Consider the following 22,402-nt stretch of genomic DNA (forward strand, 5'->3'; position numbering starts at 1 on the left):
AATAGGGCTCTTGCCTTGTAGGCAGGGAGCCCTAATAAGAAATCGTTATTTTTGCGATTTTGGCAGTTTTGACCCCTGGATCGGGTAGTTGGACTAAAAACATTTAAAAAAATTCAAGGTCACCAAGGTCATGGGGTCAATGTCATTTAGGGGGTCCGTTAAACGAAAATGTACTTTTTTTGGCGAGCTGTCACGCGACTGTATTTGCATGTATGGTGGAAGTGGTTGGTATTTATGCACTACCCCAACCTGTTCTATCATATGTTTAGGTAAATTTTGATGAAATGTATGTCCGCCGTCCGTCCGCGCATCTGTCCACCAAAACCTTGTTTTGTCATTTTCTCATGAACTGTTAACTTACAAAGCTGAAACTTTGCAGACATCTTCCCATGGTCTGTATCTAATAGTACTGTGAATATCAATGCATTCCGTTGTCATGTTTGGTTTCCATGGCAACCTGACGGAAAAAATCTTAAATCCAAGATGGCGGCCAAACGGCTCGAAATATCCATTTTTACGGCTCCATCGAAAATTATCAGTATCTTATGACGGTGCCACATGCAAAATATGGTAGCTATTGGACCAATATTGGCCGACATATATGCTGTTTTGTGCTGTTTTTATCACTTTTTGCATTTTGATGGTCTTTAATCCAATATGGCTGCCAAATGACGCAACTTTTGACAAACAGCTAAGAACATGAAATGTTCAGCGTCTGATGCTGGTGCATTGTGGTAATTTGTAGCACTTTCTATGAAGAACTTTAGCAGCTACGTAATTTGCAAAGTAATTATAATAGAGGCTACCAAAATCCAATATGGCCGCCACATCACGTGACTTTTGACATAAGAGTAAGAAGAGATCTTGTTCAGCAACCAAAGCAAGACTCAACAGAAGTTGTTCAAGTGCCTTACCTGATAAGTTTCCAATGCCAGAGCTTCGTAAAGATGTCCTATCAAAAGTTTGAAAAAAACTTTGAGCCGGAAGTTGGAGTCAATATGGCGGCCATGGAAAACATATCTGAGGATGTTTTCTGCGAAGTTGGTAGTAGGAGTATGGAGAGTTTGGAAGCTTTAGAGCCGGTAGTTTGAGCTGAGGAGATTTTGGGAGTCAAGTACTGAGAAATTTGGTAAAAAACAGAGCTAAAACACTTAATCCAATATGGAGGCCAAACGAAGCAATTTCGCTACATTGGATGTGTAGAGAAATTGTTGGGCATCTGATTCCTCACTTGTTCAAGAATTTTGGAAGTCTTTGGATTACAATAGGGCTCTACAGCCTTTCTGCTTGGAGCCCTAATAATAACAAATCAAATGATTACAATAGGGCTCTACAGCCTTTTTGCTTGGAGCCCTAATAAAAAAATAATACTAGTATATTAGCCAATTACAGCAGGGCTTCCAGCCTTTCGACTTGGAGTCCGAATAATAATGATAACAACAACAACAACAACATCTTTGGCCAGTATGAAATTCTTCAGTGTGGTGATTTTGAAAAGTAAATTCTCAAATGCAATGACAGTGCTCAAGAACCTATATACTTTGCATATATCGATGACATGTTTGACATATTTAAGAGAGGCCATCTGGTGGTCATGACAAAATGTTGAAAGCATTGATAAAATATGGTAATATCATTTGTGAGGTAGTCGAACTATACAAATCAATTTGCATTGAATGTCAAAAGAAGCGTAAACAAATCACAACAAAGGGCGTGGTTCTTAAACTCATCCTGTCGAATGAATTTGTATCTTGAGGTCAGATCAAGCTTGTCAACATGCAGTCAATGCCTGAGCTCATAAAATGGATAATGGTATATCAGGATCATCTCACTAAGAGAGAGAATGGCATCTGGATACGATCTTATTGCAGCTTCCTCTCCCACAAACCAAACAAGTGAAATCTGATATAACCAACAATTAAAATAGATCAAATTAAAATGAGACTAATAAATCAAGTCGTCTAACTTTAAGGCAATATGTATATTGACTGAAACTTTCAGTCAACATATCCTTTGCCTGAGTGAATACTATGCTCAAGCAGGAAGAACTGGACTTTTTCAAATTCTCTAAGTGAGATGTTGCAGATTTGTGAACTTTCCTGATTAGACTATTGACACGGAGTGACAATGTGTTATTAAGGACACAGGATATGAGGAATTGTTTATTTAATCATGCACTGGCTGGTTGACAATGTGTGGAAGTGAATAAAAGAAATATGCCACCACATGTTTTATTTCTGTTGGTCTGCAAAAAAAGAACTGTGTCATGAAACTATTGTGTATGTGTCACTGTAGTTATCTAAGTTATCTAATTCCTGCTCACAAAACTTATCAGATATTCAGTACAGAGCTAATAAAGTATGTCAGGTATGATGAAGGTAACATCTGTATGGTTGACCACAGTGGCAGTCCTTAAACGCAAGCAAAACCATTTAGCATTTACATTTACAGGGGGATTCCTAATTATAACTGTACAATATTGATGAGATGTTTGATGGTATTGTTTGGGCATAAAGGGGGGATTATTACAAGAAGATATACTACATTTACCTGTTGATGTTTTGAAACCCAGTGTTTCAGGACATTGAGAACTCTCATGGTGGCAGCTGTAAAAATTACAGATTCACGCTTCTTGGGAGAATGTGGATCAACACCTGCAAAAGAGAACAAATGTATAAAACTTATACATATAGCCATTTTATGAAAGTCATGCTGGAGAAATCTCAGATGGTATTCAGTTTGTGAACCTTTCAACAGTTCTATCAGTGATTCTGAGTTTTGATACAGAGTAATTCCATTTTCTTATGCATTCTTATGATAATACTATTATGTTATCCTATTTTGCTTGAGCAACCAAAATGAACATATGACCTGAAAATAATAGTAAATATGAAGCTGCATGATGTTTTACCCCCATACCTCCATAACAGTTTAAGTATATATCACTGGAAAAGCTTACACAAACTGTAGATCATGTTTATAGCACTATGATGTTCATTTTGATCTCATGAATTATCTGCATCTTTCAATAAACCAAAACAAGATACATCTCCATGTTATTGCAAATTACCAATGAGCAAAACAAAATACTGTGATACACGTAATGTACTGGCTACTGCTGGGGACTGAGTGTAAAATGAGGATTGATAACTGGATCATCCTAACTGATCAATAATCAAAATTATAATCCGTTTGCTGTTTTACAATATTAAGTTCAGTAAAACCAGATCACACATAACAAAAACAAACAAGAATAGTCAATTCCCGTTAATCCGACATTGTTGGTTGCATAAAATTATGTCGGATAAATGAGTATGTTGGATAAACGAAATTAACCCATATCAACGTTTGTGATCGAAAATCGGACAGCTGTTGTCTCGTATTAAAACATGTGATTTGTAATCACACACACGTGTTGTGTTCTTAATTTCTTGTGTTAGCAATCCTATTGCTATGGGTCTATAATGCTGTTAATACTTGATCTGTCTGGATGTCCTCCAAGCTTCAGTATCTTGAATGTCAGGATATTTTGAAGCTATAACATGGTTACCGCTACGATGGAGATAAAAGGGTTCGACTGTAATACAAACTGCCAGGAGAAGAAAAAACACAACAGCCATGTGTATTGCTATATAACCCAACTATGAGAGGTTAACAAGTCAGTAGTATAGGGAATGGTGATTCTGCACCACTGCCACTGGAGCCAGATTTATACTACTACTACTACAGAGGTAATTGTTCATGCAAAAAAAATGTTGCGGTCAAATAATCATCATGAGACTCAACAAAATTGTAATGAAAAGGGTTCTGGCTCACCACCACCCGAGCCATTCCTGAACCCTATCAATGCTTCTATGTTGTAAATGATATAAATTTTAATAGGTAATGGTGATTCTGGACCACTTCCACTGGAGCCAGATTTATACCCCTATACAACTACTACAGAGGTAATATTTTATGCAAAACCTGTGATGCGATTCAACGATCGTCATGCGTTGTATTAAAAGAAACATCAATATTAATTAATAATGGATAAAATTTACTATAGCCTGTAAGGATATTTGAAAGGTATAGGAGCAATACAAAAATTACCCACTGTGGCTTAGGCATCCAAAGAAGTGTCCAAGGATTGGTTAAAGAAACAAGCAATATGGCAAATATACTTACCTGCCCCGCGTTATATACCGAGGAAAATGTTTGATATCTTTACAACGAATGAAGTTCATCAGGCTGACCTCTTGTTTCTTCCTCATGATAAGGTAAGATGCAAAACATATAAATGACATGACTTCCGAATCTTCAGCACCGGAGCAAAGAACAAAAACTTTCGGATAGAGTGACTGTGAGATATTTATACCAGCCCGGTGAACTCGAAGGAGGCCAACGTCCTACAATTGGTCTCTTAAGATATATAACATGAGTTGATTGGGTTATGAAATTTTCTATATTATCTTAAAGATGTATTACAGTATTACCGCCCTAAATAAACCATACGCATAGGTAGTTCCACCATCCTTATCAATCCATCTCTTTGTATCTAAGGGGGATAATGGTTTAAACATATTTTTATTCAATGAAATGAGTTGGGATTGGTGAACAAGCTTTACAGCTTGTGTTAACACTGCTCCCATACAACATATACATGTATTACATATTGAAATGAAGGATGTGACGTCATCGATATAGACATTATTTAAATAATATGTTTGTACATATTACATCAAATACAAATACAAAGTGAACATAAATAGAAAGTTACAGCTTGTGTGTGTCTTACAAGTCGTTTGTAACAAAAGTAATAGTCCATCTTGAGGTTATTGTCCGGTTAATTTAATTATTAATTTGTGAAGAGCTGAAACGTTTTGTCTTTATGATGAAATTGTGGACGGATTCAACTAATTTCTGGTTTTCAGAGTGAGCAAGTTCATTGTTTCCGTTCATAATAGTATCCAAGTTATAACCGGTAGTGTAAAAGTGCATATTAAGTCTTATCTGAGTAAAGTAAAAAAATAATGTTGGGCGTTTTCACTCTGATATCCACAGCAGCAACACGGACTGTCAATTAAATGTCTGTTATAATACTTATCGGTGTTTAGGTCGCTACAACCGAAACTGAGGCGGCAGTGAACAATTTGACAGAATCGAGTACCATAGCTAAGGTCAAAATAAGTCTCGTAATTAGGTTTTTAAATTCTGACAGACTACTTGACTCTTTGGACTTTGGTAGAGCATTCCATAGGTGTATTGTGTCTGGTAAAATGTATTTGGCGTAAGAAGAAGTACGGCTATAAATTCCTTGTATTTCAGAACTGTTTCTTAAATTATAGTTTGTAGTTTCGGAAACAAAGTTTGGGATCAAATCACAAAGATAGTTTGGGAATTGGTTGTTATACATTTTAAAGAAAAATGTTAATTTTTGGCAGTATCTTCTATCTTGCAAGGATTGAGATTTAGTTTCATTATAAAGTTTCTTATGACTTGTGCCACAAACGGCACCACATATAGTTCTCAGGGCATCAAGATGTCAGCTTTCTAATATACGCGATTGCTCAGACGTACAGTTATCCCAAATATGGGAACAATAGTCAAATGTTGGCAAGATATACATAGTATCCAAGGTTTTACGTGATAATTTGTATTTAAAACTCCTCAGACAACTGATCATAGGGCAAACTTTTTGTACAATATCATTAATGTGATCAGTCCATGTACAGTCGCTTTGGAGTGTCACTCCAAAATGTTTACGACTTTTGACTTCTTTTATGATTGTTCCGTCCATAAGTAGGTTCGGCTTTAGAGACGGTTTAGCTTTACGTGAGAATTGGATGGTTTCGGTCTTATTTGGGTTAAATGTAACCTGCCACTTACGGGCCCATTGTGAAATTGTATCTAGATCATTGTAAAGACAGGTAGCAGCAACTGATGGATCTTCTATGATAACATATAATGGAGCGTCATCTGCAAAGAGACGAATGTTACTGTCAATATCACATACAATATTGTTAATGTATATTAGAAAAAGAAGTGATCCAAGGACTGAGCCCTGAGGCACTCCAGCTAGCACAGCTTTCTTGTCAGATTTGTACCCGTTAATTGCTACCCGTTGTACTCTTTTTTCTAAATACTTACTTACTTACTTACTTTGGAGATTTAATGTGCGCTTTCCGACTGATGCATATTTCGCACACGGGCCCGGCCAGGCCATTTAATGTGTTTCCGAAAGGGGCGAAAGTGGTCTGTGCAACCCAAGAGGGGGCTTGAGGGGTTGCTTATATAGAATTTTGGAATTTTGAGATTTGGAATAGATGCCGATGGGGTTGGGGAGGAGAACTAAGGGAGCTGGGTATGGTGGATGTTTGTTTGTTTATGTAATTTTGATTTGGTAGATTATAGTGTTTTTAGATGCGTTTTATTAGTTCCGTTTTTATTAAGAATACGCCTAAGGCCTTGAAGTTTTCTAGTTTATTTTGTGGGTTTAGTATTGCTTCTAGAGTGAGAGCCTTGTTTAGATTGAGGGTGGTTTGTAATGCGGTTCGTTGTGTTAGGTAGTGTGTGCAGTGGATGAGTGCGTGTTCTGGGGTTTCTAGTTGTTTGCAGTGTGGGCAGTTACCTGTAGTATGTTTTTTAAAAAATTTTAGATGGTTATTTAGGTTGGTGTGTCCTGTTTGGAGTTTAGTGATTGCTCTGTCGATTTTTTTTGATGGATGGAGAATTTTTGGTTTGGTTAGTGGTTTGCTGAGTACATTTTTGATTTGGCTATTTGAGTTTAGATAAAGGTTATGCCATTTTTTGGTGATTTTTTGCTTGTTTACGCTTTTAATTTCTGATTTTGAGATTGGTAGGTTTAAGCTTATTTCTGGGATTTTGAGGGATAGTGTAGCTGCTTTATCGGTGTTTTCATTACTGTATATTCCTACGTGGGCGGGTATCCACAAGAAGGTTATTTGTTTGCCTGCCTTAGTTAGGTCGTTGGAGCTTTTAAGTATTTGATTTATTAATTTAGGTCGGTTTTTGGTATTTTTGTTTTGGAGGGCTTGCAGTCCATTTAGGGAGTCGGTAAGAATTAGAATTTTTTTGGATTTTTTTTCTCTTGATTATGGAGGGCTGAGGCCATGCCCATTAGTTCTGCCGTGAATATTGATTGGTTGTTTGGGAGTCGGAAGGATTGTGTGGTTTTAGTTGGTTGTGTGGTATGGACTCCAAAACCTGTGTGTTTGGAGGTCGGATCTGAGGATCCGTCCGTGTAAATGTGACACCAATTTGGCCAATTTTCGTGTATGTATGCTAGTGTGGTGGTTCTAGCTATGTTTGGGTCGGTTTGTTTATTTATTTGGCTAGCTAGTGTTGTGTCTATTTTGGGTATTTTAAGTTTAGGGGTGAAGATATTTGATTGTTTGCAGTTTTGTTTAAGATTTTTAATTTGGTGTTCATTGAGGTAGTTTGTTATTCTTTGGGATATTGGGGTAAGTAAGGGGTGTTTACGAGCTAGAGCTTGGTTTTTGGGGCTGATATTTTGGTTTATTAAGTTTTGGATGAGAGGGTTTGATTGTGACGCGGCCCAGAAATTTAAGCTTAGCTGTTCCCTGCGTAGACTTAGTGGCATTCCTCCTGTTAAGGCCTGAAGTGAAGTGTAGGAGGTGCCATATTGGCTGCGTGTAATTAGTTTGAGGGCCTGATATTGTATTGAGTCAAGTTTTTTAGATAGAGAGTTGTTTAGGGTGTTGTATATGGCGCAGCCATAGTCTAGTTTTGATCTAATTAGTAATATGTAGAGAGGGAGGAGGGTATCTTTGGAGGCTCCCCAGTTAGAGCCAGTTAGGCATCTTAGGGTGTTTAGGTCTTTACTGCATTTAGTTGTTAGGTTTTGGATGTGAGCATCCCAGGTGAGATGTTCATCGAAAATAAGTCCTAAGAATTTGGTTTGTTTTTGAAATTTGATTGTTTGGTTGTTTAGCTGGAGGATTGGGGAGGCGGGTTTCATGTTTTTATGTTTGAATACTATTCCTGTTGTTTTTTCTGAGTTAAGGGAGAAGACCCATTTGTCAGCCCATTGTTGTATTTTATTAAGAGATTTTTGGAGTAAATTTTGGGCCATTTTAATGCTTTTAGTGCGGATCCAGAGGGCTCCGTCATCCGCGAATTTTGATGTGTTTACTTTAGAGGATAGGCCCTCGAATAGATCGTTTATCATTATATTGAAGAGGGTGGGGCTGAGGATACTGCCCTGGGGAGTGCCATTTTCTAGGGGACATTGGTCCGATAGTGTTTGGTCTATACCCATGGTTATTTTACGATTGTTTTTTTATTGTTTTTTTATTAGCCCATCGTGCCATACCATGTCGAAAGCTTTAGAGAAGTCTAAGAAGATGCCTGTGGTATATTGTTTATTTAATTGTCCTGTCTTAATATCTTGCTCTAGTCGGGCGAGGTTATCTAGGGTTGAGCGGCCAGGAGTGAAACCACTTTGATCTGGGTTTATGATGTTTTTTGGGGTAAGGTAATGTTGTAATCTATTTTTAGCCATTGATTCCATTACTTTACATAAGTTTGAAGTTAGGGATATTGGTCTATATGAGTTAGCTTGATTAGCTGGTTTATTAGGTTTAGGGATTGGTATGACTAGGGCCTGTTTCCAGGGAGTAAGAACCTGTCCGTTTAGGTAGATGAGATTGTATAGTTTGAGTAGTACCTGCAGTAGTTTTAGGGGGAGTTTTTTAATTATTTGGTAAGAAGTTAGGTCTAATCCTGGGGCTGTGCCCTTTTTCCTGTTTTGGATTACGTAGAGGAGCTCCTCCATTGTGTAGGGTTGGTTTATTTCCAGATTGTTATTGTTTGGTTCTTTTGTGGGTTTGTTTTCTGTTTTAAGTTTTTCTTGGAATTTTTGGCTGAAGTTGGAGTTACTGCTAACGCCGAAAAGTGGTTGGCGAGATTATTTGCTTTTTGGGCGGGGTTGGTTGAGTTGTTAATGCTAGGTGTTTTTTTATGTCGTTTTAAACCTCTAATGGCATGGATTTTGCGCCAGACCGTTTTGGCATCTGTACGGTTATTTATACCTTCGCAGAATTTTTTCCAGTCTCTACTTTTGGCTATTTGGATTAGTTTTTGAACCTGGTGGTTTAGTTCGTGGGCTAACTTTAGATGTTTGTAGTCGCGTTTTGCTTTATTGAAGGCTGATTTACGTTTTCGTCTAGTCTGTTCTATTTCCTCATTCCACCATGGTACGGTCGGTTTGCCTGTTTTAGATGTTTTGAAGGGGATGGAGGTTTTGGCTGCGTTTATTATATAGTCTGTTAGGTTTTTACAATAGGTTTCTGGATCATTATTTTCTATTTCGTTTAAGTTAGCTTCGTTGCAGATATCTTGGAATTGGTCCCAGTTAGCTTTATTGTAATGGAATTTTGGTTCTTGGTTTTCTGTTTGGATTGGTACGTTTGTATTTCCTATAGTTATGTTTATGGGGAAGTGGTCACTACCTAGCGGGACGTCGTGCACTTCCCATTGAGTACTTTGAGCTAGATCTGCGGTGCATATGGTTAAGTCGATAGCCGACATTTTTTGGTTTATCTTATCGTACCTCGTGGGTTGGTTGCTATTTAGGAGTACTAGATCGTTTGTTTCTATCCATTCGGAGATTAATTTGCCATGATTATCTATTTTATCATCTATGCTCCATGTAGGATGGTGAGCGTTAAAGTCTCCTTGGAATATAGTAGATTTATCGCTTATTCGGAGTAGTTTGTTTAGATCCTCAGGTTGGACTTTTTGTTCCGCCCAGTGGTAAATATTTATTATGTTTATGTTTCGGTTATTTAATGTGATTTTAATGCCGTTGGCTTCTAGGTTTGGCATGTCTATTTTTATTTCTTCGTAATCTATATCTTCCCTGATGAATATGATTAGTCCTCCTGCTGCTCTTCTTGTTTTGGGTTTTGCTCTGTCAGTTCTAACTGAGTTGTAGTTAGGTAGTGTAAATTTGGATTTTTTTGAGAATTTGGTTTCCTGGATACAAGCAATGTGAGGGCCTTTATTTAGTTTAAATTTAGTTTTTAGTTCATGGCCGTGGGAGGTGAGTCCGTTGGCGTTCCACTGAAAAATATTTAGTTCTTCCATTATTGGGTTCGGGTGATTGGTGATTTAGTTTTTAGTTTTTAGTTTATTTGGTGACTTCTTTTAGACAGAGGTTAAAGAGGAAGAAGGGTAGATTGGTTAAGTTTAGATTGAAAGCTACTTTGTGGAATGATTTCATGCTAACTTTTGGGGAGTTTTGACTATGCATGTATGCTAGGAGTAAGGTGAGGTTATTTAGGTTTTGGGTGTTGTCTTGTTGGGAAGTTTGGTTTGTTTTAGTTGGAGTAGTTTCTATTGTTTCCTCAGTAGTGGAGAAATCTTCGTCATCGGTTAGATTAGGGTTAGCTGTTTGAGTTTCCATGGGGGCCGGAGGCATGTGATGTGGAGGGTTGTGTAGGTGTTTGCGGGATGGGTGTAGCTGATGATTTCTTAGTGTTTGTGTTTTGTTGTTGTGCTTGCTTGAGGGGGAGTGTTGTTGCCATGTGGGCTGTAGGGTGCTTGGATGATGATCGTGTTGTTTTGTGGTTTGTTTTGCATGCAGGGGTTGATGTTTTGGCTATGTGAGATGTGGTAGGGTTCGTGGTTGGTTGAGTGGCTTCTTGTGTGTGTGATGTTTCTAAATAACTTTCAAACCATTTTAATAGTTCGCCTTGGATACCATGAGTTTTCAGTTTATTAATAATTCCTCTATGCCATACCTTATCAAAGGCTTTACTTAAAGTAAATCTGCCATCACCTGTATCAGAATAATAGAATAACATTCAGCAATTACTTCAATGTAGACTCATTAAGGATTAGCCCCCATACAAGCTCGTCTATAGTGCATTAAGGATTAGCCCCAATACAAGCTCATCTATAGTGACACCATAATCTCTTTCAAAGCACCCAGTGAATATGTCAACAAGATTAGTGCCAGTCCAACAGGATTAACAGGATTAAGTATTCCCCTCTGTCTAGCCATTCATTAACCATAAGGCACAGCCCATCGTGTATCAACCAATCATATTCCATTTTATTGTTCTAATTTTGGTTAAATACATACAGAAACCAAATGTTAAGGCAGAAGGGGTTTGACTCTCATACCAAGCAGACCTCTCTCCCACAGCCCAGAGGGTTGTACCGACTCTCTGTGGCACCCTCAGCTATTTTCTAAGATATTGTAAATTGTTCTTGTAAAAAAAATTGTGATTATTCTCCTGCGACTCCGGCTCATTGCTGACTAATTCCCCAAGAAAACCAGCATGCCGTTTGGAAGGTTTTGTTCATCCGAACGTTCCATGATATAGTCATGAGCTTATATAGGTTCTTTTCGAAATCGCTGGTAGCTATCTTTCTTAAATCTGTGTTCAACCTTATATAGGGCTCCATCCAAGGTCTTTGGTCAAACTTAAGAACTCTGTGTATTTTGTTAAGTTTCATGCCTAGTGATAGATATAACTGGAGATTCCTATTGTGGACTATATATTTTGTCTTATCCATCAAAGTTGGTACAAATTTTTCTACGTTGGCTAAGCTCGTATTACCCATCAAGGAGTGTTGATATTCTGACATCCAATCTCTATTAACCATTAATCTTTCGGGAGCTAGCGGATAACTGTAATGGTCTTTATCTTACTCTGTTGGATATTCCAAGTCAACTTCTAGTATGTACCCTTTATCGGAATCTGTGGGAATATCAATCACATCAATATTTTTTACCTACTCTAAACCCCCCATGGATATACGTAAAGGTTGACTCATAGCCCATCCCTACAAATTGTTGGCGTCGAGATATAATTTGTGTGTATCAGGTTTACTCGAATCATATCCTTCCATTGATTTATAATTAGCCATCTGCCGTCATTGATATACCACCTCTTAATCCTTTATCAACAAACAAGTGCATATCATTATCAGTGAATAATTTTAATTCTACACCGGTCTTCTTCAACAATGCATCCCATGAGAGTCCGGGACTGGAATAGTACCATCCCGGATCCAAGCCATATTGTTTTAAACATGTCTTTCTAAATATCTCAAATATATCGGCGAGTAACAGTACATCGGTTTTGTAAGTACAAATCGTGATAATCACCTAAATTCTTAACCTAATTTATCCCACACCGTCAGAGCGCGTTTATAATCAGCATCGGTTATTTTAGATTCTGTTAAGTTATTACAGAATGATTCAACGGGTGGTAATTTTGTTTTGCAGAATCTAGACCAATCATCCATATATTCATAAGGATATACACCTTTTCCTAGCAACAAATGCTGAGTTATCTGATCAGTATATTGATTTGTTATAGCAAAGTCATGGGGATTGTTTGCATTAGCTAAATTGTCCAGGGAAGATAACAGAAACTGTATGGAGTCTATGAATCTAAGTCCATTACTTTGTTTTGTTCTCGCTTTTCCATCCTTGTCCGTATAATGTACAGTTTGAGTCAATGAGAATGACATATATCTTTCCATATTATTAGGAATGCATGTTAAACCACCATCAGTCTTTGAGATAGCTTGTATGATGAGATTATGAAACACAAGGGGGATGAGTATTGTTTGAGAATTCATTTCTAGTTTTAAGTTACACTGGTTATGCGCGGCTCCCCGATAATAACCCGTGACATGGCAATGATTTCTTACGGAATCCCCATTCAGGGGTTTATTACAACCATGACAACTCGTTGACTTCTTATAGGCCCTCAAATCATCCCTCGTCATACACGATAAATTTTCCCTGATTATTCTCTTCATTTTGTAGATATTCTTGGAACTTTTCCGCTGCATCGGGACCTCTGTAAATCACAGGTGCATTTGTTTTCCCATCATAACTTACAACTATATATCCAAACCCACCAGGAGTATGTTCTTGAGTGTTGTATGTAAAACTACATTCAGTACAATGCTCAGTATTTTCTATGGGTTTGATAAATGCTTCGAAGTCAGCGTATATTATGTTTGCTACTGGCATCTGATTACAATAATGCTCAAATTTTAATATATTCTGACCCTCTTTAGGCATATCAATCCTGACAGCAATCTGCCCATCACCTCTGTAGTCTTCTTTATGTGCTTCTAAAAGATCTTGTCTGCTGTACCAATGCAGACATCTTTCACAGAAATATTTCTTTCCTGCATGTTTTGTTTGATCACATAATAGCCTGCTAAAACTCTTTATCCATGTATAATGATATTTCTCATCTTTTTCGATCAGAAATGAATTGATTCTGGGAATATGTTCTGGGGCAGAGCTTATCCTGTGTAAAACAATTCCTTTAGAAGAATGTCCGGAAACATTTATAGCTAAATTATTTTGCTTTTCCGCCTTCTCAATTGGTGTAGGTTCGTCTTTACCATCAAGGTTGAGGTCAACTTCTTTGGGATAGCTCAAAGGCCTATCTGGATGTTTGTCTGTGGGAAACTGGGCAGATATTATCATCATTCTGAAACAGTCATCACCTTTATTTCTCTATTAGTCGAGCATTCTAAAGTTTCTTGTATCCGCTGAATTGAAGCAACTAATGATGCGCTAATAGACTCAGACTCAGTTATAACTTCTTTGTTGCCCCTGAAATGAGGTTCGGTATATTCAGCACTATCGTCTGCATTATTTTATACTATTTAAATCTAAATCCTCATTAATTTTGCTTGATACGATGGGTTTAACATCATTAACATCCATGTTGGAATTAATATCCATCTTCCAACCTCTTAGAAATTTACCAACGCCAGCTGTGGGTACAAATCTTAATTACTGATTATTATCAACAACTGATTCAACAGCTGGTTGATTATTATCCAGTAGAGCAATCAATTCAGCTTTTCTCATTCAAGAATAACCTCTTAGCCCATGGTTTTTCGCTTGAGCTTTGAGTTCTCTAACAGTCTGGGGTTTGTATTCCAAACCGAGTAAGGTAAACAATTCAGCTTTTCTTATTCAAGAATAACCATGTAGACCACATCGTTTAGCCAAAACCTTCAACTCTCTGACATAAACCATTGTTATGTATAACTGCATGTGGACTAATCTCTAATGGGTATGAATTCTACCCAATCTATTTCTCTCATTGCGGTAATCCTTTTTCCTCTCCTAAATAATCTGGAACCATTTCTTGTCAGCACTGTGACTCTTGCATAAACAGTAACTACCTTTCACCCCAATCCCACATACAGAACACATGTAATTAACATGACCTTTTCTGATTGCAATGGCATGTATTCCACAAAATTCTTTCATACAACTCTTACCAGATTTTTGGGATTGGCCCATGCGTGTGAATTTACATCTGTATGTGCCCCTAGCTATTGTGATAAATATACACTTCTAGTATCATTTGTCTAAATGCGTGTCAGCCGAGTCTCTGCCTAGCTTGTCACCAGTTTATAGCTTATGCGTAATAACGTAGCTAAAAATAGCCACGGTGGACAATCCCAACACTATAAATGCTATCTCACAACCTTTCTGACCTTCTGACAGTGTGTAATACTGTGAGAGTGTTGGCTTTGTGCCAATTGGGTCAAGTGTCTTTCCGTAAACAAGGAAGTATTCGTGCATGAATACATGCTTAAATGGATGAATTGAATGGTTTTGTTTATGAAGTTCATCATTAATTAAATCTAGCCTCTGGGTCCTTCTCCTGGACCATTGTGACTGGGCTGTTTAGAGTTGTTCTAATGCTTTATTGTGCCGCTTCCGCTCCTCTTCAATTTCTTTTGCATTTGATTCTCTCACAGTAGAAAATAAAAAAATACTCCCCGAAAAAGCTAGAGCATTAACAATAGCTCCACAGGCCATCATTGCAATTGATGCCATTTTGTTTTTGAACTGTGTTAAAATATACTTTGTTCATAAATATTCAAATGTTTAATTACTTCATTATGGCTTCTGGGATAAGCCCTGTTTGATCAGCATATTTTTAGTAGCCATGGCTCGGCCTACATCTAGGACCATCATACAGGGCTGGCTGAAAAGTTCTAAGCCTAACTGTGAAAGACCAGTACCAAGTCGATAGTTTTCATTTATTTCTCCACATAGTCCCCTTCCAGGTTTACACACTTTTGCCAGCGATGCTGCAAGGCCTGGATGCTGGTCCAGAAGAATTTTTCTTCAGCCACCCTAAAAAGTCATTCACAGCGAAAATGACATCATCATTACTAGGAAAATGGCGACCAGCTAGTTCCTTTTTCATTTTGGGAAACAGGTGGAAGTCTGACGGGGCCAAATCGGGTGAATAAGGGGGATGGTCAATGAGTTCGAAGCCACAATAATGGATCGCTGATATGGCAACCACCGATTTGTGAACAGGAGCATTGTCTTGGTGGAACAGGACTCCATTCCCGTCGCTTAGCTTTGATAGCTTCACGCAACTGTCTCAGTAGGTCAGCATAATATCTTCCTGTTTAGTGGTTATAGTTCATTTGCAAGTAGTGCAAAACGAAATAGTAGTTTCGGAAGAAATTCTGGGGGAATATCAGTATCAATTCGTGACACGTTGGCTCAACATTTTCGAAGAATTTACGATCACTGGACAAACTGTATATTTTTCATTGTCAACACAAATCAAAAAGAACAGAAGTTAATTTTTGGGTTCCTGTACATACACCCAGAAGGTTCGCCTAAATATAACAGTTCTGAAGAGACGGGTATTGAAATGCTAGAAAATAAATTACTGCAAATAATATTTGATTTTGGAGAAAATGTATCATTTATTCTGTGTGGGGATTTTAACTCCAGAACTCCAGAACTAGTGACCTACCAGATTTCATTTCATTGGACGACAAAAGTCAATATCTACCAGTCTATGACTACAGTGAGGACCCATTTGATCTCCCGAGAGTGAATTGTGACCCAGAAAAAAATAACAGATATGGAAGACAACTTTTAGATGTTTGTAAACATATGGAAATTCATATTGTAAATGGAAGAATGAAGGGGGACAATCCAAATAATTTTACCTACGTTTCTCATAAAGGAGCCAGCGTAATCGATTATTTTATTGTTTCTAGTAACATTTTCCATTGTATTGCAGACCTTTCGGTCGATACTATTACATGTTCTGATCATCTGCCAGTACTATGTTCCTTCGAAAATTTATTTTGTGACACCACTACATTCATAACTGAAGAAATAAGATTTCAACCTGTCCCTAAAATCAGACAATTACATGAGAACAAGGAACGACTTGAACAACTGATGGCTCAAGATAGCTTCAACAAAATTGTGGATGACTTTACAACTGCTTTGGAAACCGATATTAATCTAGCTGTTACCAAATTAAAGGACATGGTCCTGTTTTGTGCATCAAATATGGGAAAGATATCAACAGGTAAATCTAGACCTAGAGAGCAACCTCCATGGTTCGACACACAGTGTGAAGACCTTAAGGTACAGAAAAGCCGGAAATTAACAAAGTTTAGAAAGTTCTCATGCAGTGAAAATAGGCTGGAATATATTGAGGCAAAGGACAAGTTCAAGAAATGTTGTAAAGAGAAGAAAATCGCTCATGAGAAGAAAATAGCTTCTGATATTTCTGAAGCCGCTGTAGGTAAAGACTGTAAAACATTTTGGACAGCATTGAAACATGCTCTCGGCAAACATTCTTCGAACTTAAACATTTCTCCAGACAAATGGTTGTCTTATTTCAAAAACTTATTAAATCCGGAATTAAGTGTAACATGTGAATTTGGGACTATAGTTACAGACTTCATTGAAAATCACACTTGTGAAAACTGCGAACACTTCCCATTTACTGACCAATTGTTGTCAAGTGTTATCACAGATACAGAGATACTGATGCTATCACAGGCTTAAAACAAGGCAAAAGTCCAGGCGAAGATGGTATTCCTAACTCCTTCTATAAACTGTCACAGCCATATTTTACACCGTACTTGAACATTTTATTCAATAAGATATTTGATACAGGAATATTTCCTGATAATTGGAATATAGGCATGATTATCCCGTTATATAAATCTGGAAATACGAAGGACACATCAAATTATAGAGGAATATCCCTTTTGAATACAACTGGCAAACTACTACAATACTAGAGAATAGGCTAAGATTATGGATGGAAATAAACAACTTGATATCTGAAGCGCAAGCCGGGTTCAGACAAGAATATTCAACTACGGACAACATTTTTACTCTGCAATCTCTTGTTACTAAATATCTCTCTGAACCAAAAGGAAGATTTTATACTGCCTTCATAGACTTTAAAAAGGCCTTTGACTATGTCGACAGAAAAAAACTACTATATGCCCTACTCCAGAAAGGCTGTCATGGTAAAATGTATGTTATTCTTAAAAGTATGTTTAGCTCTGTGAAAGCATGTGTTAAAGTAGATTCTGGTAAAACAGATTTGTTCGAAACAACGGTGGGTGTTAGACAGGGCTGTATGTTGAGCCCGATATTATTCATTTTCTTTATTAATGATCTTGTCACTGAAATGTACAAACATTGTCAAAATGGTATATTTATTTCTCAAGATATTGAGGATTTGATGCTGTTGCTTTTTGCGGATGATGTTGTACTCTTTGCTTATAATGTTGTAAGTCTTCAGAGGCAATTAGATATTTTAGAAAGTTTTTGTTTTAAGTGGGGTTTCCAGATAAACTTAAAAAAATCAGAAATTGTAGTTTTTAGAAATGGGGGTATTTTAAATCGCTTTGAAAAATGGTACTATAACGGCCGTTTATTAAAAACAGTTTCATATTATAAATATCTGGGGGTAATATTTTCTTCTGGACTGATTTGGACGAAATCATGTGAGAACCTGGCAGCTCAGGCTGTTAAGGCATGCATCCCTGTTTACAAATTATTCCAAAAAAATTCATTCCTATCATTCTCCACAGCTTGTAAAATATTTGATTGTAAAATAAGTCCTATACTTTTATATGGTGCAGAAATTTGGGGGCTAAGGTATTTTGCATGTATAGAGAAAGTTCAAACCTCATATTTTAAATATTTTCTTGGTGTAGGTAAATATGCCTCAAACACAGCTATCTTAGGGGAAACTGGCCGCCACTATGTTTGTCCAGAGTCAGATCAGAGCTATAAAATATTGGCTAAAATTATTGCACATGGGATCAAATAGATATCCTGTACAATGTTATTACTTCCTTAAAAAGCTAGATGAGAAAGGTAAGCACAGTTGGGTGACAGATCTTAAAAATTGTTTATATGTTAATGGTTTTTCATATGTCTGGGACTACCAAAATGTTGGTGATGTAAATATTGTTTTGTATCAATTTCAGGAAAGACTAAAAGAGGTTGCATTTCAAAATTGGTTTGCAAAATTGTCTGCTTTCAAATATTTATCTCATTATTCAAATGTTAAATCTTTGCTGAATGTAGAAAAATATATTGATTCTTTGTATGATAAATCTCTCAGAAGAACCTTCTGTAAATTTAGGATTAGCTTACATAATTTTAATGTTCAGTTACTACGTAAAAAACCCTCAGATAATGAAAATAGTGTATGTAGATATTGTAACAAGGGTTGTATTGAAACTGAAGACCATGTCTTTTTCACTTGTGATTATTACCAGACTTTACGGAAACATTATATTACCCAACTACAGGATATGTATGACGGTTACCTGTCACTCCCAAATATTCTTAACTGCAATAATGTCGATGTAATAAAACTGACTTCTGTATACCTGTATAAGATATTTAAATCTAGAAAAACGTGACTAAATTTATATTGTACTGACATTGTAATATAGGCCATGTGGCCCACATTACCGAATAAATCTGTCTGTCTGTCATAATATCTTCCATTGATAGTCTGGCCTTTTTCAAGATAGTCAATGAGCAGAATACCCTTGGAATCCCAAAAGACTGAAGCCATCACCTTTCCAGCAGAAGGAAGCAACTTGGCTTTTTGGGGGGCTGGTGATTCCGGATGCTTCCATTGTTTAGACTGAATTTTGGTTTCTGGTTGAAAGTGATGAATCTCCAGGTCTCATCCATGGTTACAAATTGGGCCAAAAAATCATCGGGATCTGCTTCAAAACGGCATAAATTGTCACGGGACATCAGGAATCTGACACGTTTCTGATCTGCTGTCAAGAGCTTTGGCACCAATCTTGCAGAAACTTTTTTCATTCCCAACTCGTTGGTGATAATGTGCTCAACCCTCTCATGAGAGATGCCCACAACACTGGCAATATGTCGAGTGGTCAATCGTCCATCAGCCATCACCATGTCATGCACCTGGGTAATGTTTTCCGGAATGGTTGCTGTTGAAGGCCTTTCTGGACGCGGGTCATCGTCAAGGCTCTCTCTGCCACGCCTGAATTCCGCAGCCCACTTCTTTACAGTGCAAAAGGAAGGGGCATCATCCCCTAAAGTTGAGACCATGTCAGCATGTATCTGTGTTGGAGTTAGCCCTTTCAGTTGCAGGTACTTGATGACTCCCCTATAGTTTTGTCCATTTCTGGTGATCATTTTACCTACACAGGCATATGTTATAGCTAGGCTGCTTACCACAACTGAATGATATGCTGCGTTTACCAACATTTTACTGTCTGTAACTGGAGAAGTCATGCTTTTAAAACATTACATGAGGGCTTAACTCTTAATTGAACTTCGTCCAGTTTTTGAACTTGTGGTGTTTTCTCTTCTCCAGTGTTAAAAAACAACCATACCACTGTTGTAACACCTAGGGCATAGGGAGCCCAAGTTTAATCGGTTGTGTACTATGTTCAGTGTGGGTTTTTGCCTTCCTCGCCAGCGCTCCCCTTTTACCGGCTGCAACCTTTTCGAGGATTCTTAGTCACTCTCACTTCCGGTGTTTCGAAAATCACTCGTGGTATTTCCACCTCCATTTATATTATTAGGTGGGCACGTATGTTTAAATTGACAATAGTTAGCCATTATTAATGCGGTGGTAAGTGGCGCTAAGAACATTCTGTATCTATGGTAAAACTCACAGCTTACTGCGCTTAAAGCGTTTTCAATAAATGGGTCATTCTCGAGAGATTTGCATAAATACAGGCGATTTTCTGGTGGGATAGGAAGAAACGTACTAGCTACAGCTGCATATAGTTGTACCATAGCTGAACCTATTAATTTAGTCATAGTAGCTCCCAGTCTAGACTCATAATGTGAGTATAATTTTTTTATTTCTTCGTCGGTCATGTTATCAATTGTTTTCAGTGGTGTAATTTTCCCAAGCATTGAGAGCATTTTCCACCAGCTATATAAGCTGCAAGTCTTTCTCTATGTTGATCTATAGATTTTCCTACAACTGGTTCTGGCTCATCTTGGAGCAGTTGTTCGAGAAGTTTGTCGCATTCCATCTTTTTAATGTAATACCCTAGCTGATATTTAAGTCGGGATGAAACTGTTGCAAAAAAATGAGGATTTCAAACTACATTATTACATAAATGGTTGCTAATGTTCAATTTGCCACATTTTGCTATATTTTGCTATATTTTGCTAATCAGTTGCTAAAGTTTGCCAAACAGTTGCATAAGCACCTGGTTGGTCAGTTTTTAATATGAGTTTAGAGTGCTTCGTTTCTGCTAACAGTTTTCTGACTTTATCTCGCTCCAGATTGGTAGAAAAAACATCATTTTCGCGTAGACATTCCTCAAATGAATCTCGGACCTTGCAATTAAACAGGGCAACCCATTAGGTCTGATCTCTGAGATCTTTCAGGACAAAGTTGTATTTTTGAGTAAGGACCAAATTGCTATGCTCCATATGTCAACCAGAAAATGCTAAATATTAAAGCATATCTTTCCTTTTGGTAAGTTCTTTACTCTCACTGCAGTCATCTATTATGAAAAGGGTTGATTCTCCTTTGTATATTTCGTGGCATACTCGTAAACAGTCTTGTAAACGATCACCCGGATCCACTTTGTGCACACTGGGATCTTTCATTACCAAATCTCTCGATAGGTATGTTTTAATAACTTTTATTGTCGGACAAAGAATAATAATTTGGGCGAAAAAATTCTAATAATGACTTTGTGAAATATCTAGAATAAAAGCTGTTTTTCCGCAACCCGTCTGCCCACAGATGATAGCGCAGTGTGGTTCTTTAGGTGAAAAATTATTATCACATCTCTTGCACAAATCTTCCATTTTGTATATTAAGATGCGCGTCCATAATCACGGACAAATATATGTTTAATTTACCAGCCATTTCAGAGAGCTTCATTATCTGTGTAGTAACACCCTCACTAGCATTTTCTATTCTCCGCCCACTACCATCTGTGGTTCGCACGTCGAGCCATTGCCCATACTTCGAGGTAAGGAATTCAGCCAGCGATACATCCCCAAGAGCCAGATCTTCTGCAACCACATTAACTTCTGGGCTTCGTCTTAAAGAAGGGAGTTTTTTAATCTCATTCCACTGTTGGATTGACTATATAGTTGATTAGGCACGCCTTCGATAGTCAATTCTACTTTTGTAATCTTGGGGTTGTAGAACGCCTCGGTATCTCTGTGAAATGGTTCAGAAGGGTACTCAAACAACATTAGAATACCCTTCAACGATCTAGCAGGCATGTTTAGATCAATATTCCACGTTGTAGCACTTTTGTTCCTGGAAATCTTTTGGAGACAAAGAATGCACGCACAAAATGGCTAAACTCATTACGAATTTGTCTGGCTAATTCAGGATCTGTCATCATATCATACTCCAGTGAGATATTGTCAGTAGAATAGCTAGTAACTTTGGCAGCTTTGATTACTGTGTGGTAGTCATTAAAAGTGAGTTGATATTCTTACCTATTGCCTAGGGATCCTTGATAGAATGACATGTGACTATCTAGTAATTCAAAGTCAAGCGGAATATAGAATCTGTTACCTAATGCATCAGCAACATCCTTATCTACGATCGTCACCACGAACAGCACCCATACTCAGTCTCATTGAATTTTTATACCAATACCTTGATACTGTAAGTTTTCCCGTTCTTTTGCCATTCTCCAGAGATCCATGTAACAGAAGTATACATCACTGTCGTCAATACTCAAGACCTCATTACCGCTAATTTTAATCGTGATTTTCTTAACAATTGCACGACCTATGTTTTGAACACGCTCCCAGTCAAACTTATTGTAAATGAAAGTTGGGAACTGGAACTAACACATCGTGAGCGCCAAGATAAGGAAAGTGAAGCTAAAGTGTCTGATTCTAATCAATGGTACTCGGGTTGGTAGTTATAGTTACAGACTGGTGAATTGCTCTGACTCCTAATGGATCCCAAAGTCAACGTTTAATGTTGTGGATTTAAATTGCACCCGTATTGCGAAGACATTCTTTATATTGAAATTATATTTTGTTATGTTTAATACAAAAAATGGATGATATTAATCTTGATAACTGATGAAA

The 22,402-nt window shown here is 37.5% G+C and overlaps 1 protein-coding gene across 1 annotated transcript in view; it reads right to left on the reverse strand.

Annotated features, from left to right (window-relative positions):
* Nucleotides 1-22,402, reverse strand: part of LOC139478127 (ras-specific guanine nucleotide-releasing factor 2-like) — a 969,963-nt gene that overhangs the window by 408,414 nt on the left and 539,147 nt on the right. Inside the window, exon 21 of the mRNA XM_071260456.1 lies at nucleotides 2,551-2,654. Within this exon, the coding sequence (XP_071116557.1) occupies nucleotides 2,551-2,654 (104 nt within the window). The remainder of the gene's footprint in view (nucleotides 1-2,550; nucleotides 2,655-22,402) is intronic.

Source organism: Haliotis cracherodii, unplaced genomic scaffold (genome assembly GCF_022045235.1).
Source record: "Haliotis cracherodii isolate W230 unplaced genomic scaffold, xgHalCrac1.p SCAF_1, whole genome shotgun sequence".
Classification (NCBI taxonomy): domain Eukaryota; kingdom Metazoa; phylum Mollusca; class Gastropoda; order Lepetellida; family Haliotidae; genus Haliotis; species Haliotis cracherodii.